The sequence below is a fragment of the Staurois parvus genome, unplaced genomic scaffold (assembly GCF_062004578.1).
Source record: "Staurois parvus isolate SC_StPar_1 unplaced genomic scaffold, SC_StPar_1.0 ptg000941l, whole genome shotgun sequence".
In the NCBI taxonomy this organism is placed as follows: Eukaryota; Metazoa; Chordata; class Amphibia; order Anura; family Ranidae; genus Staurois; species Staurois parvus.
In genome coordinates, this window is record NW_028318737.1 from 1513603 (window position 1) to 1528888 (window position 15286).

At 48.1% G+C, this 15286-nt stretch overlaps 1 protein-coding gene across 1 annotated transcript in view; it reads left to right on the top strand.

Moving 5' to 3' along the window:
- The window catches only part of LOC149441872 (uncharacterized), an 89243-nt gene extending 82318 nt beyond the window's left edge, over nt 1–6925 (top strand). Inside the window, exon 3 of the mRNA XM_089656837.1 lies at nt 2984–6925. Coding sequence (XP_089512963.1) covers nt 2984–4036 — 1053 coding nt within the window. The 3' untranslated portion in view covers nt 4037–6925. The remainder of the gene's footprint in view (nt 1–2983) is intronic.
- Nucleotides 6926–15286: the final 8361 nt, after the last annotated feature.

Genomic DNA, 15286 nt, shown 5'->3' on the forward strand with positions numbered 1-15286 from the left:
TGTAGATTTATCGATGATCCAATCACGATACTCACTGTCATTGCTGACTCAAAGAAAAAACAAAGCTCCCCTCCTGCCATATGACAGCTCTGCCGCCTCCCACTTCTAAATAAACTAAGGAGCGCTACAACCCTGTGATGTCACTGGGTGGCCTTGCCCTCTTGTGATGTCACCAATACAACATGCCCCGGTCAGTGACATCACCAATACAACATGCCCCGGTTAGTGACGTCACCAATACAACATGCCCCGGTCAGTGACGTCACCAATACAATATGCCCCGGTCAGTGACATCACCAATACAACATGCCCTGGTCAGTGACGTCACCAATACAACATGCCCCGGTCAGTGACGTCACCGAGTGGCACCGTCCCTTAGTATATTTAGTGGCGGGAGGCAGCAGAGCTGTCAGACAGAGGGGAGTCTTCATTGGGAGCGGAGCTTTTCTTTCCGAGTCAGCGGTGACAGCGAGCATCGTGATTGATGATGGATCTACACCGGGGGGACATTTTGCTTTAGTTTTGCTTTTTTAATAAAGGACTTGTCAAAAACTGCCTGCTGTCTTTTTAACGGAATACTTTTTTGGGGTCAATAATTAGGGGTACCATGTACCCCATACTCATTCACATGGGGTGAGGGATCTGAGGGACCCCTTGTTAAGTTTTTTGTAAGTCCTCTGCCTGCAAACCCCCACAGCCACTAGCCTGGGTTGTAGGGAAGAGTCCCTTGTCCTCATCAACATGGACAAGGTGCTTTGGAGGAGCAAAGCCCCCCCTGCCCCAGAGCATCCACTCCATGTTAAGGGCACATGGCCTGGTATGTTTTGGGGGGGGGGGGGTCGCTTTCTCATCCCCCCATTTACTGACCTGCCGTGCTGCATGCTCAGATAGGGGTCTGGTATGTATTTCTTTCATTTTGGCAAGGGGTCCCCCCTCAAAATCCTTACCAGACCCCAGGGGGGGACCCCACGCCATTTTCTTAATTTTTCATTGCCGGTAATTCTTTTTTTAGATTTATCGGTTGGTTAGGACGCGGCGGCCGCTCGCTCCCTAACAACCATGTTGTTTACTGGTTGTTAAGGATGCCAGCGGCCGCCCACTCTTTACCAAGCAGTACACATTTCCTGAATGCCGCATGTCTCCACCACTAATTAATGACCGCATGCATTTCATTCTTTATTTCCTTCTGTGAATGTAACGCCTGTTCATGCGGTATTTACTGAGCGTGTTCAGTGTTTGTGGTCAATACCGCAACACGGGATAGGAAATGGACAGTTTCAGGATGGCATGCGGTATTTAGGGGAAATGTACCGACATATCACATGTGATCTGCTTCTGTGAAGGGAGACAATGTGTGGATTTTGTGTGATGTCACAATCATAAATCTTACATTTTACAGATGATATTTTCTCTCATTTCCTTGATTTAGAGTGGAGATCCAATCGATATAGAATTTGAGGTGAAAGCAGAAGAAGAAGAGGCGTATGTGAGGGATGATCAGCAGTCTATGGAGGAGGATGGAATAACGGGGACATTTATAGAGGAGGACACTCCTACAGAGATCAGCACAGGTGGGTCATGAACACTAAATCCATTCCTCCACCCATACTGCTCACTGATTGGTCCAGAGTAGGGCGGGGACTGGGTGATATCAGCCTGTAATCCCCTGGTCACTTTCCTGAGCTGTGTTCCCCGTCCTGTATTCCTGGATTTCTCTCGGATAATCTTCCTTCTCTGTGCTGCAGAAACAATTTATGTATCTAGACTGGATTTATGGAGGTTCTGGGGTTCAGCTGGCAGCAAAATGTTCATTTTCACCATAGATGTTACTAGACCTAGACACCTGGACATGTTCTTTTGATCTTATTCCTCATGGTGGTGACATAGCAATTCTTCCAGTATTTGTCACCTGTGCCAGGGGAGGGATATGTCTGTAGTGTCTCAGACCCAAGTCACTGAGTGCAGTCTCAGGAGATGGGAGGCAGCGGTGTGGGATCTCTGCAACTTGTCTACAGTAAACATTTAGATTACAATTAAATACTGAATGCCAATATTATGAGGCCTGACCTTTACACTGTATCATTTATATTGTACATTCCATACTCCTGACCCCTGCACTATATACTCTATGTTGTACATTACATACTCCTGACCCCTGCACTATATACTCTGTTGTACATTACATACTCCTGACCCCTGCACTATATATTCTATGTTGTACATTACATACTCCTGACCCCTGCACTATATACTCTATGTTGTACATTACATACTCCTGACCCCTGTACTATATACTCTATGTTGTACATTCCATAGTCCTGACTTCTGCTCTCCCCCTCCCCCCACTGCTATATATACACATAATATGGATTCTCTTTTGTTACACCCATTTCCTCCCAGCTGGACATTTTATATCGGTTGATGTGATTGGAGCACAGACTTTTACATGGTGATAATAATCTGATAACATCCTCCAACTTTGGACCCTTAAACAGAAAGTGATAATGAGGGAGGAGTCAATATCCCAATGATGGTGGTCTTCAGGATCAGTCCAGTCTTCATCTTGGTTGTTCTCCCCCCATCCTCACTCTCTGACCTCTGGTGGGGCTCAGCCCCGCTGTTCTTCATGACTAAATCATGGAGTAAATAAGGAAGTGCAGTACTTCTTGTGTTGGGAAGATGGCGATGAGTGATAGAGGGGGTGGGGACCCTCGTCCTATAATCCCCTCATCACTGTCCCTCCTATAAAAGACAGTTCTGGTTGTTTCCTCACTCTCTGACTAAGGTCCATGAATAAAGAAATGACCTGGTAGGAGATCAGAGGAGCCATTTCCTAGTTCCCTTGAGGGTGGAATTGTAAGCTCCTCAGAGACCAAGCTGCCTGATGTGGGCGGAGTCCTGGTTTGGGGGAACCAATCAGCTCCTGTCTAGTAATCCTCTTTGTCTTTGTATTTTAGTCCATGGCCGGGAGATGAGGAAAACCTCCGAGGATTGTCTCACTTTGTCTCCAGACTGGAAAGTAGAAGATGAGGACATCACACAGTATAGTCCAGGAGAAAACCCGGCTCCCTCCAATGTCCATCCGGCACCACCCAGTGTAGATGGACCATCGGATTCCTCGTATCCTGAGGAACCTCAGACTGTGCGGGACCGGGCCGGCCTTCCAACAGGGAAGAGATTCTCCTGTACTGAGTGCGGGAAGGGATTTAATTTTAAATGCCATCTTAATGTGCATAAAAGATCTCACACAGGGGAGAAGCCGTATTCCTGTCCTGAGTGCGGGAAATGTTTTTCAGTGAAGTCCAATCTTTACACACATCAGAGATCTCACACGGGGGAGAAACCGTATTCCTGTCCTGAGTGCGGGAAATGTTTTTCAGAGAAGTCCACTCTTTACACACATCAAAGATCTCACACAGGAGAAAAGCCGTATTCCTGTCATGAGTGTGGGAAATGTTTTTCAGATAGGTCTATTCTTTACACACATCAGAGATCTCATACAGGAGAGAAGCCGTATTCATGTCCTGAGTGTGGGGAATGTTTTTCACAGAAGACCAATCTTTACACACATCAGAGATCTCACACGGGGGAAAAACCATATTCCTGTTCTGAGTGTGGGAACTTTTTTTCATTGAAATCCCATTTTCACAAGCATCAGAGATATCACACAGGGGAGAAGCCGTATTCCTGTCCTGAGTGCGAGAAATGTTTCTCAGAAAAGTCCAGTCTTTACAGACATCAGAGATCTCACACGGGGGAGAAGTTGTATTCCTGTCCTGAGTGTGGGAAATGTTTTTCACAGAAGTCCCATCTTTATACACATCAGAGATCTCACACGGGGGAGAAGCCGTATTCCTGTCCTGAGTGTGGGAAATGTTTTTCACAGAAGTCCCATCTTTATACACATCAGAGATCTCACACGGGGGAGAAGCCGTATTCCTGTCCTAAGTGCGGGAAATGTTTTTCAGTGAAGTCACATCTTTCCAGACATCAGAGATCTCACACGGGGGAGAAGCCACTTTCCTGTCCTGAGTGAGGGAAATGTTCCTCTCTGAAGTCCTATCTTCCTGTACATCAGGGGTCCCACACAACCCTGGAGGTGTATTAGTGCCTTGAGTGCGGGAAATGTCTTCTAGATGAATGTTGCTGGACATCCCAGCTCTCATGTGGGGAAGAAGCACACCCTGATATAAACCTCAGATATACTCCATGGCTGATCTTCATCATGGAAGAAACAGTTCATAAGGAGATCAGAGGTCCCCAAAGACATGGATGAAGTTTCTCTATTCCTAGTTCAGATTTGTAGCAGAAATCCCCAACATGTAGCAATACACGGACAATTAATATCAGACAATGAGGCAGAGGAAGGCCAATCATGAAGCTTTGGGTGGTGCAGCATAGACTGTAACAGGGTCCTCCAGGAGTGCAGCTCACACTGCGGGCAGAACTCCTCCTACTGGGACATTCAGGCTTCACACAGCCACAGCTGCACTCCCGGGACTGCCACGCCTGGACTGTATATGGGGCGGGTGTGGAGGGATGAGGAGCAGGTCTTGGCTAATGGAAAGTGGGAGCATCTCTGAGTTACTGATGGATATACAGTATATGGAGATCAAGGAGAGTTCATCTTCTGCCGGCTATAGATGGGGCCCTTCAACAGTTGGAGTATAGGTGATGATAATGACTGGGTCAAATCTGCAGAGAAGATGGAGTAATGGGATCTCCTTGGATAAAGTGGGGTAGAGGTGTCTGCTAGCAGTGACCACATGTGAGAAGTAGAGCGGAAGAGGGGGAGGGTAAAGGTGTCTGCTAGCTGTGTCCACGTGTGAGAAGTAGAGCTTAAGTGGGGGAGGGTAAAGATGTCTGCTAGCGGTGTCCACGTGTGAGAAGTAGAGTGGAGGTGGGGGAGGGTAGAGGTATCTGCTAGCTGTGTCCACGTGTGGGAAGTAGAGTGGAGGTGGGGGAAGGTAGAGGTGTCTGCTAGCTGTGTCCACGTGTGGGAAGTAGAGTGGAGGTGGGGGAAGGTAGAGGTGTCTGCTAGCGGTGTCCACCTGTGAGAAGTAGAGCGGAATTGGGGGAGGGTAAAGGATTCTGCCAGCGGTGTCCACGTGTGAGAAGTAGAGCGGAAGTGGGGGAGGGTAAAGGTGTCTGCTAGCAGTGTCCACGTGTGAGAAGTAGAGGGTAGAAGTGTCCGCTAGCAGTGTCCACGTGTGAGAAGTAGAGGGTAGAAGTGTCCGCTAGCAGTGTCCACGTGTGAGAAGTAGATGGGAAGTGGGGGAGGGTAAAGGTGTCTGCTAGCCATGTGGGTGGGTCTGCTCCTCACGCTCCTGGGGAGATCTCATCTTTTTAAAATGGCGACTTTCCTAAAACTACTTTATCCACTTCAATCCATTCCTCTACTACTCCGGCATGGAGACGTAACCAAACTAAAAACAGCTCTCTCACAATTTCTCTGGAGGGGTCGCCGTCCACGCATAGCTTTGCAAAACCTCTATCTCCCGAGGAGCAAGGGGGGATCGGGCCTTCCCAACATTCACATACCGGAGGAGCGAGGGGGGACCGGGCCTTCCCAACATTCACATACCGGAGGAGCGAGGGGGGATCGGGCCTTCCCAACATTCACATACCGGAGGAGCGAGGGGGGATCGGGCCTTCCCAACATTCACATACCGGAGGAGCGAGGGGGGATCGGGCATTCCCAACATTCACATACCGGAGGAGCGAGGGGGGATCGGGCCTTCCCAACATTCACATACCGGAGGAGCGAGGGGGGATCGGGCATTCCCAACATTCACATACCGGAGGAGCGAGGAGGGATCGGGCCTTCCCAACATTCACATACCGGAGGAGCGAGGGGGGACCGGGCCTTCCCAACATTCACATACCGGAGGAGCGAGGGGGGATCGGGCCTTCCCAACATTAACATACCGGAGGAGCGAGGGGGGATCGGGCATTCCCAACATTCACATACCGGAGGAGCGAGGGGGGATCGGGCCTTCCCAACATTCACATACCGGAGGAGCGAGGGGGGATCGGGCATTCCCAACATTCACATACCGGAGGAGCGAGGAGGGATCGGGCCTTCCCAACATTCACATACCGGAGGAGCGAGGGGGGATCGGGCCTTCCCAACATTCACATACCGGAGGAGCGAGGGGGGATCGGGCCTTCCCAACATTCACATACCGGAGGAGCGAGGGGGGATCGGGCCTTCCCAACATTCACATACCGGAGGAGCGAGGGGGGATCGGGCCTTCCCAACATTCACATACCGGAGGAGCGAGGGGGGATCGGGCCTTCCCAACATTCACATACCGGAGGAGCGAGGGGGGATCGGGCCTTCCCAACATTCACATTCCGGAGGAGCGAGGGGGGATCGGGCCTTCCCAACATTCACATACCGGAGGAGCGAGGGGGGATCGGGCCTTCCCAACATTCACATACTGGAGGAGCGAGGGGGGATCGGGCCTTCCCAACATTCACATATATTACCTTGCATGTCTCTTACACATCAGTCTAGACTGGCTATCCAAGTCGTCTATTTACTCCACCAGCTAGAATCTGACATGGTAACCCGCACAATGTAGCTGCTATTTTACACGCAATATAAACCAGCTTCCAACTCCCCTAAAAAACAATCCTCTTTTACGTGACACTTTGGTGGCCTGGAGAGAAATCAGACGCAAATTGGGAGTGTCCCCATGGGTTTCCCTCTACCTCCCTATTCATGGTAATCCATCTTTCCCTCATCCACAACAATACGCGGCCTACGCTAATGGCTCACCCAAGACCTTACACTTGTTCCACAATCTTTGACTCTTCCTCCGGTAAACCTCCACCAATCCTGCGGACATTAGGGACCCTGGACTTGCCCTCACACCATTTTATATATGCAATGAAAGTAATAAACTTTGTTAAATCACCAGCTCCTGACAAGCCTTCTCTTTTTCAAACCACATTGGTTGACACTCTGTTGAGCAGAGGCAGGTTCAAGATTTCAGATATTTACTCCCCACTTAACCTTTGCTTTACTAAACCTTTAGGCCCTGATTTACTAAGACTTGAGTCTACCAGCAGACTCTGACCATTCAGGCAGACTCAGTGAAATCAATCAAGACCTGTCAGTCTCCTGAGCGGCGTCTAGCAATCTCATTGATGAACGTCTACTTTGCTATTAGTAAATGTGGAATCACGTCTGGCACATTTTTAGGTGCAATACCGGATATGTTCGCTAGATGGCGCACAAGCGCGGGCTTTATAGTGTTGCCGTTTTTCTGTTAGCAAAAGAGAATACTTAGAATGTAACATAATTAGTACTCCTGTATTAGAATTGTTTGTTTTTTTTTGCTGTTTCTCCAAAATGATCAGACAACTAATGCATTTACTAATGAATGTCATACATTCTATTTTCAAATGTTAAACATTTTCACACTTATATCTCAAATAATTTGGATAGTTCTAATTTCCCAATATAATGATATATCTTCATTCTCTTTAATCACGTAACTATTCTATGTTAAAGACAAGTGCAGCGCTATAAATGCATGTGATCAATAATGAACGCATGTAAAAACCAAAAAGTGCAAATAATTGCAATAATGACGTAAAATGGTAAATGGTGCTAAAATAAGTTCCTAGAATCATTCCTGAATAATGGAATGTCCTTGGTGTGAGAGTACCAACTCAGAGAGTGCCTATGAATGGCACGTGTGTTCTCTCCGTGACGGACAGTAGTGCATGAACTCGTGAAAGGTAAACCACCCTTGGGACTGGTCTACACTCACCAGAACAAAAGTATTAATGCGCATGGGTTATACACATTACACATCTGGGGGTGCAGCGGTATGCTGGCAGCTATGGGTTAGTCATCCAGCTCCATCCATCCATCAGGGTGGGTGCCCAAATGGTCCTGGGGAGGAATTAGCTCAGCCACAGGAGCCAGAAAGGTGCTTAATAGTGTAGTACACTGTCACAGGGGTGGATGATTTGCATGTCATGCAAGTTATATGCCAAGTCGCACTCAATGTGACCGCTATTAGAGCGTTCATATTGCTGTAGTTCAAACTTGGTTGGAGCCACAACAATTTCTAAAGTAATGAATACACTACTTTTCATGCGGTTTGCAGACAGATCTGTGTCAGATGTCTTGCAAATCGCACTTTAAATCAGCATGTCCCCCGACTTTGAAATCATGTGACTTCACTGTAAGTCACATGATGTGACTGTATTGTAAATAACACCACTTAGAAATCTGCTTTAATGTGACCGAGTAGCCCCCAGTAACATTGTTTGCGATTTGGTATGCAATCGGCATGACAGGCGACTTGCAAATTGTAGTCCAAGTCACACCTTATGGTCCACTGTAGGCTCTGTTCACATCCAATTGGATTGTGAACTTGTGCAACTTCACTGTAAGTTGGGCAATTGCCACATCGGATTAGATGTGACAGTGGTGTTGGCCCCCAGTAACAATTTGCCATGCAAAGGACAAGTTGCTGGCCATGCCAATCGCATGAAAAGTCACATCCAGGGTGTGCAATTTCAGGTGCGATTTGTGAATTGACATCGTACATGATATCGGATATAATGAATGTGAATGTGAGGGGAGTAACATACGCCATTTGTTTGTTGAACTTACGATTTCAAAGGTAGTTCTTGTCAAACTTTTTGGCCATTTAGTAGCAATTTCACATCTAGACTGCAATAGAAATCGCAATGCTAAACACAATTGAAATCACAACTAGTTTGAAAATCTCTAGAAAATGGTGAAATTGGCAACTTAAAGCGCAATTTTCAATTGCATATAGTGTGAACAAAGCAGGAAAATCAACAAAGGAAATACATCTTTGAAGGCGTGCGGTACCTGCCTGCTGGGAAAAGGTCTGCTTTGTATTTGGGGGAAAAATCCACGCCAGTATTTGTAACAATCCCCACCCAAGCCTTCTCTCTCTCTCTCACTCTTCTGTATGTCTCTCTTTATCACTCTTCAGTATGTATCTCTCACTCTTCTGTATGTCTCTCTTTATCACTCTTCAGTATGTATCTCTCGCTCACTCTTCTCTCTCTCAGCTCTTTGCTTGACAAATCCTTCACAAAAGTGGGTGGAGTATAAACCATCATTATCAAATCTATTAGTGCTCCAGGCCCTTATCTCATCCCATTGTATGACATTCACATTAGGTGTAGCTTTGAAGGTGTTTGAACAGACAAGGCCTCATTCTAATTCACATTCTGGGGATCATTTAGACAGAAAGCAAAGATGCTGCCAGAACATCTATTTGAAGACAGCCACACACGGAGATCATGCTACTTTCTTGCCGTGGTTGGGATTCAAACCGACAACCCTAGAGCTGTGAGGCAGCAGTGCTAACCACTAATCCACGGAGCTGTAATACTAATCTGCCTGTATTTCTGTGCTGTGAATCAACCCGAAGTCCCTGGGAAAGGTCAGTGTAACTACCAGATATCTCCAATGTGACACAAATGTTGTGCTATGTTGCCAATTCAGATGTATGTTGGTTCTATGTATCCCAATACAAAGGATTGCAATACTAATACAGGTGTACCTCGGTGTACCAACACCCCGGGGCACGTCATATTTGGGGTACAAATGCCAAACCATTAAAATTAATTGGTCGGTTTACAAATGTTTGAAAAATATGGTTCACAATACGAAGTGTATGTCGGTGCTGATTTTTCAATGCTAATGGCTAATACCTTTTTTTGTCCTTCACTATAGTTCACAAGCTTAGCTGTCACTTTCCCCGAAGTTACAGAAAAATTTCTTCATTTTAACTAAAAGTCAACCTTGTTACCTTTAAGGAAATAAACTCAAACAAAGCTTTCTCTTTGAGCCGGGGGAAGTGACAGGTGAGTTTCTGAGCCATAGTGAAGACCAAAAAAGCCCGAATTACATTTAAAAACCAGCACCATAATAATAAAAAAAACAGCGTGGGGTCCTCCCTCCCATCCATACCAAGCCATTCGGGTCTGGTATGGATATTAGGGGTAACTCCACACGGAAATTAAAAAAAAAAACAGCATGGGGTTCCCCCCAAAATCCATACCAGACCCTTATCGGAGCATGCAGCCCGGCAGGTCAGGAAAGGGGGGGACGAGCGAGCACCCCCCCCGATCCATACCAGGCTACATGCCCTCAACATGGGGACAAGGGCTTCTTCCCCACAACCCTGGCCGGTGGTTGTGAGGGTCTGCATGTGGGGGGCTTATCAGAATCTGGAAGCCCCCTTTAATAAGGGGGCCCCCAGATCCCACCCCCCCATGTCACCCTGGCTCACTGCATAATGCTGGTGAGCCTCCGTCTATAGAAGAACATTTTTTTTCTTTTTTCGGCTCGCTGGCGCCTGACACCGTGATTGACGTTGGATCTACTTCAGGGGACATTGTTTTATTAAAGGACTTGTCAAAGACCGTGTCCTGTGGTTTTTTTACACCACACTTTGTTTTTTTGTGAATTAGTAGCGGGACCATGTACCGCATACTCATTCACGTAGGGGGAGGCTGGGATCTGGGGGCCCCCTTGTTAAAGGGGGCTTCCAGATTCTGATAAGCCCCCCACCTGCAGACCCCCACAACCATCGGCCAGGGTTGTGGGGAAGAGGCCCTTGTCCCCATCAACATGGGGACAAGGTGCTTTGGGGGGGAGCCCCCCTGCCTCAAAGCACCCCCCCATGTTGAGGGCATGTGACCTGGTATGGTTCAGGAGGGGGGGTGCTCACTCGCCCCCCCCATTTCCTGACTTGCCGGGCTGCATGCTTGGATAAGGGTCTGGTATGGATTTTTGGAGGAACCCCACATTTTTTTTTATTTTGGCGTGGAGTTACCCCTTAATATACATACCAGACCCGAAGGGGTCTGGTATGTATATTAAGGGGTAACACAGTTTTTTTTTTTTTTTATTGCGGACCTTTATTTTTACATTCAGCTGTCAAAATAAATATTATCTAGACCTTCGAAATAAGTAAAATCATTACAGAAATAATTATAAAGGATAAGAAACAAAAATAGAATCACTAGAACTAAGGAAATCTAATTAGAATACATAAAGATGTGCCGAGTGCTGTTTGTTAAACACAATAGACGTGACCGAGTGCCGGCTGTCAGAGGACTCCACACACAGGAGACGTGACCGAGTGCCGGCTGTCAGAGGACTCCACACACAGGAGACGCGACCGAGTGCCGGCTGTCAGAGGACTCCACACAGGAGACGTGACCGAGTGCCGGCTGTCAGAGGACTCCACACACAGGAGACGCGACCGAGTGCCGGCTGTCAGAGGAATCCACACACAGGAGATGCGACCGAGTGCCGGCTGTCAGAGGACTCCACACACAGGAGACGCCACCGAGTGCCGGCTGTCAGAGGAATCCACACACAGGAGACGCCACCGAGTGCCGGCTGTCAGAGGAATCCACACACAGGAGACGTGACCGAGTGCCGGCTGTCAGAGGACTCCACACACAGGAGACGTGACCGAGTGTCGGCTGTCAGAGGACTCCACACACAGTAGACACGACCGAGTTCCAAATGTCAGAGGACTCCACACACAGTAGACACCACCGAGTGCCGGCTGTCAGAGGACTCCACACACAGGAGACGTGACCGAGTGCCAGCTGTCAGAGGACTCCACACACAGGAGATGCCACAGAGTGCCGGCTGTCAGAGGACTCCACACACAGGAGACGTGACCGAGTGCCGGCTGTCAGAGGACTCCACACACAGGAGACGTGACCGAGTGCCGGCTGTCAGAGGACTCCACACACAGGAGACGCCACAGAGTGCCGGCTGTCAGAGGAATCCACACACAGGAGACGCGACCGAGTGCCGGCTGTCAGAGGAATCCACACACAGGAGACGTGACCGAGTGCCGGCTGCCAGAGGAATCCACACACAGGAGACGTGACCGAGTGCCGGCTGTCAGAGGACTCCACACACAGGAGACGTGACCGAGTGTCGGCTGTCAGAGGACTCCACACACAGTAGACACGACCGAGTTCCAAATGTCAGAGGACTCCACACACAGTAGACACCACCGAGTGCCGGCTGTCAGAGGACTCCACACACAGGAGACGCCACAGAGTACCGGCTGTCAGAGGAATCCACACACAGGAGACGCGACCGAGTGCCGGCTGTCAGAGGAATCCACACACAGGAGACGGGACCGAGTGCCGGCTGTCAGAGGACTCCACACACAGGAGACGTGACCGAGTGCCGGCTGTCAGAGGAATCCACACACAGGAGACGTGACCGAGTGCCGGCTGTCAGAGGACTCCACACACAGGAGACGCGACCGAGTTCCGGCTGTCAGAGGACTCCACACACAGGAGACGTGACCGAGTGCCGGCTGTCAGAGGACTCCACACACAGGAGACGTGACCGAGTGCCGGCTGTCAGAGGACTCCACACACAGGAGACGTGACCGAGTGCCGGCTGTCAGAGGAATCCACACAGAGATTTACTATTGAGCAGCGTCTAAAAAGCAAGCGCCCACAGAGGACGTCTAAACTGTGTTCTGCACATGCTCAGTTATATCCGGCCAAAAACACTGGAAAAGTGTCTAGTTCTTCATGGTGTCGACTTGCTTTAAAAATATTACACATTTTAAAACATTTTTGAAATGTCAGATATTCTTTAAAGTGAAGTCCTGATATTTGGCAAAGCAAATTTCAATGTGAACGTCTCTGCAGTGATTTTTCATGGTGTTAGACGTGCCTCTTACCAAGTCTGCTTTTTGAGTCTGATTCCTGGGCTGTGTCTGGTTAGTAAATTCGATTTGGAGTCTACTTGTTGACGTTTTTCTTTAGTAAATGTCTTTGCAGTCTAAAAGTAGACGGTCGCTATTAAAAAGTAGACGTTAGCCCACAGAAATGTGCCTAGGCACAATAGTAAATCAGGGTCTTAGAGTCTTGTTGCAATAAAACTTGAACTTGTATTGAGCAGAATTCCAATGTTACAAACACCCTGGTAGGACAAAAACGCTTTAGTGAAATAATTCACAGTTCAAACCAGTCAAAGTGGCTGAGGAGAGGTGCCGACAGTGTCTGTTTCAGAGGGTGATGTATTGCCTGGTCAGTCTGGTCCCAAGAGGGGAGGCTTCTTTCAAGGTTAGCAAGTCTGTTGCCTTTCTCCCTACACTTTAGGAACTCTCCCTAGCACTAATTACTTTCCCTAACAAGCAGGGTCTCTCTCCCTACACTAGCAACTTGCAAGATGAGTGCCAAAACTCGGGAGCAGGGACCTATAAAGACCTTGCTTACCCAAGATGGCCACCAAGGGTCACATGGACACAGTGTAGCCAACCAGAATGCTGCTCCTTTGCCCCAGGAAACCATAGAGAAACTGTGTTTCCCCTGGACTCCCTCTCTAGGCTGTGGTGCAACTCGGGTCAATTGCCACCTACAGTTGAGAAAGCAGACTTCACCTGCCTCAAGCACCCCACCCATAATGAATACACCTTTTACTCTGCCCCACATAAGATGTACTCTGGCTTGGACTACTTCATCATCTCTGCCCCCTTCTCGCTAATCTGCTTAACCCTGCCATAAACCCAAAAACCTGGTCAGATCTGCTTCTGTTATCCTGGACATACTGATCTCTGACTCAGGAACCAAATCCCACCACTGGAGTATAAATGAGTCCCTCCTTCAGGTCCCAGAAATCCAGGATACACTTCCCTCCGCTCTGACCAAATTTGTTCAGCTTAATACTGGCTCAGTGTACAAGGCGTCTACCCTGTGGGAGGCACATAAAGCTTTCTTCTGAGGTCAATGCATTTCCACATTCATCCTCCTGAAACGTGATAAGAATCGGTCCAGACTCCTTCTTTTACACCAACTAGAGAGGAGCAGCTTTAGCGTCATCCCAGCGTCACGCCTTCGCCTGGTGTCACAGCTGCAAAACCAATCAGAGAATTAGATAGACATACGGGACCTAAATCTCTGGACTCACCAGGAATTGTATAACTGATCCAATAAGTCACACAGGATGATGGAGAACAAAGCCAGAGTTAGGCCACCACAATCCATCCCCCACTGATCACTCCAACAAGACGCTTCCCCCATTTACTGCCCCTATACTACGGCTGGGACCTGTGCCGAGTTTCATCATAACTTGTATGACGGCCTTACAGCGGGCGAGCGCCCACCTTATAGTCCAGAAACATCTGATGGATTTACTGCCTCTACAGACACCCAAACTGAACTCCTCTGATCTGAAACTTTTATCTCTGACATAACTATTGAGGAACTCATGGAGGTTATTAGCAAACTCCCCCTTCATAAATCTCCAGGTCCGGATGGACTATCAATATTACAGGAAATTCTCTCCAATATTGCCCCCCCACTAGACCTTTATCACTCTTTACTCAAGGGGGGATTCCCCATTCAGACTTCATGCATTCTTACATCACAGTCATTCCAAAGCCCGGTAAAAGCCCACCTCCCCAGATGATTATCGGCCGATAACATGGATTATTTCCAATTATAGGATTTTCACAAAGATTCTAGTCAACAGTCTTTCCCGGCTCCTTCCATGACTTATCCACAGAGACCAGGTTGGGATTATCCCAACTACATAAGCGGGGAACAACACCCAACGGGCGATAAACCTGGTTGACAATCTCAACAAAACAGACGCCTGCACTGCTATTGAGCTCAGATGCCCAAGAGGAGTTGGATAGGTTAGGTTGGCCCTACATGTTCGTATCCTTGACTTGTGTTGGCTTCATGGGCACTTTTCTAAACGCCATCTGGGCCTTATACTGTCACCCCGCATCCCAGGTCAAGCTCTCATTCACCTATTCCTCTTCTTTTCCTATGAACAATGGCACCAGATGGGGGTGTCCGCTCTCACCCCTATTATATGTTCTGAGCGTAGAACCCCCAGCAGCTGCTATACATTTGAGTGTGGACATTCACGGGGTGCCCCTATGTCACAGGGAATATCAATTATCACGATTTACAGATGACTTACTTTTGATCTTGACTGAACCTCATATTTCCCTTCCGGTGCTCCATCACTAATTATCTGCCTTTACCAAACTGTTGGGTTACAAAATAAATACGTCCAAGATGGAAGCACTTCCCTTCCATATCCCCAGTAAGGCCTCCCCTTCCCTTCTCTAGTCCACTTATCCATACCATTGGTGTACTCGGACTCTCAGATATTTGGGTGTTTATATAACAGATGATTACTCTTTGTTAAATCAAGCTAACTACCTACAAAGTGATGAGGTTTGGTATAGAACACCTGACGTTCTCCATGCCTGGA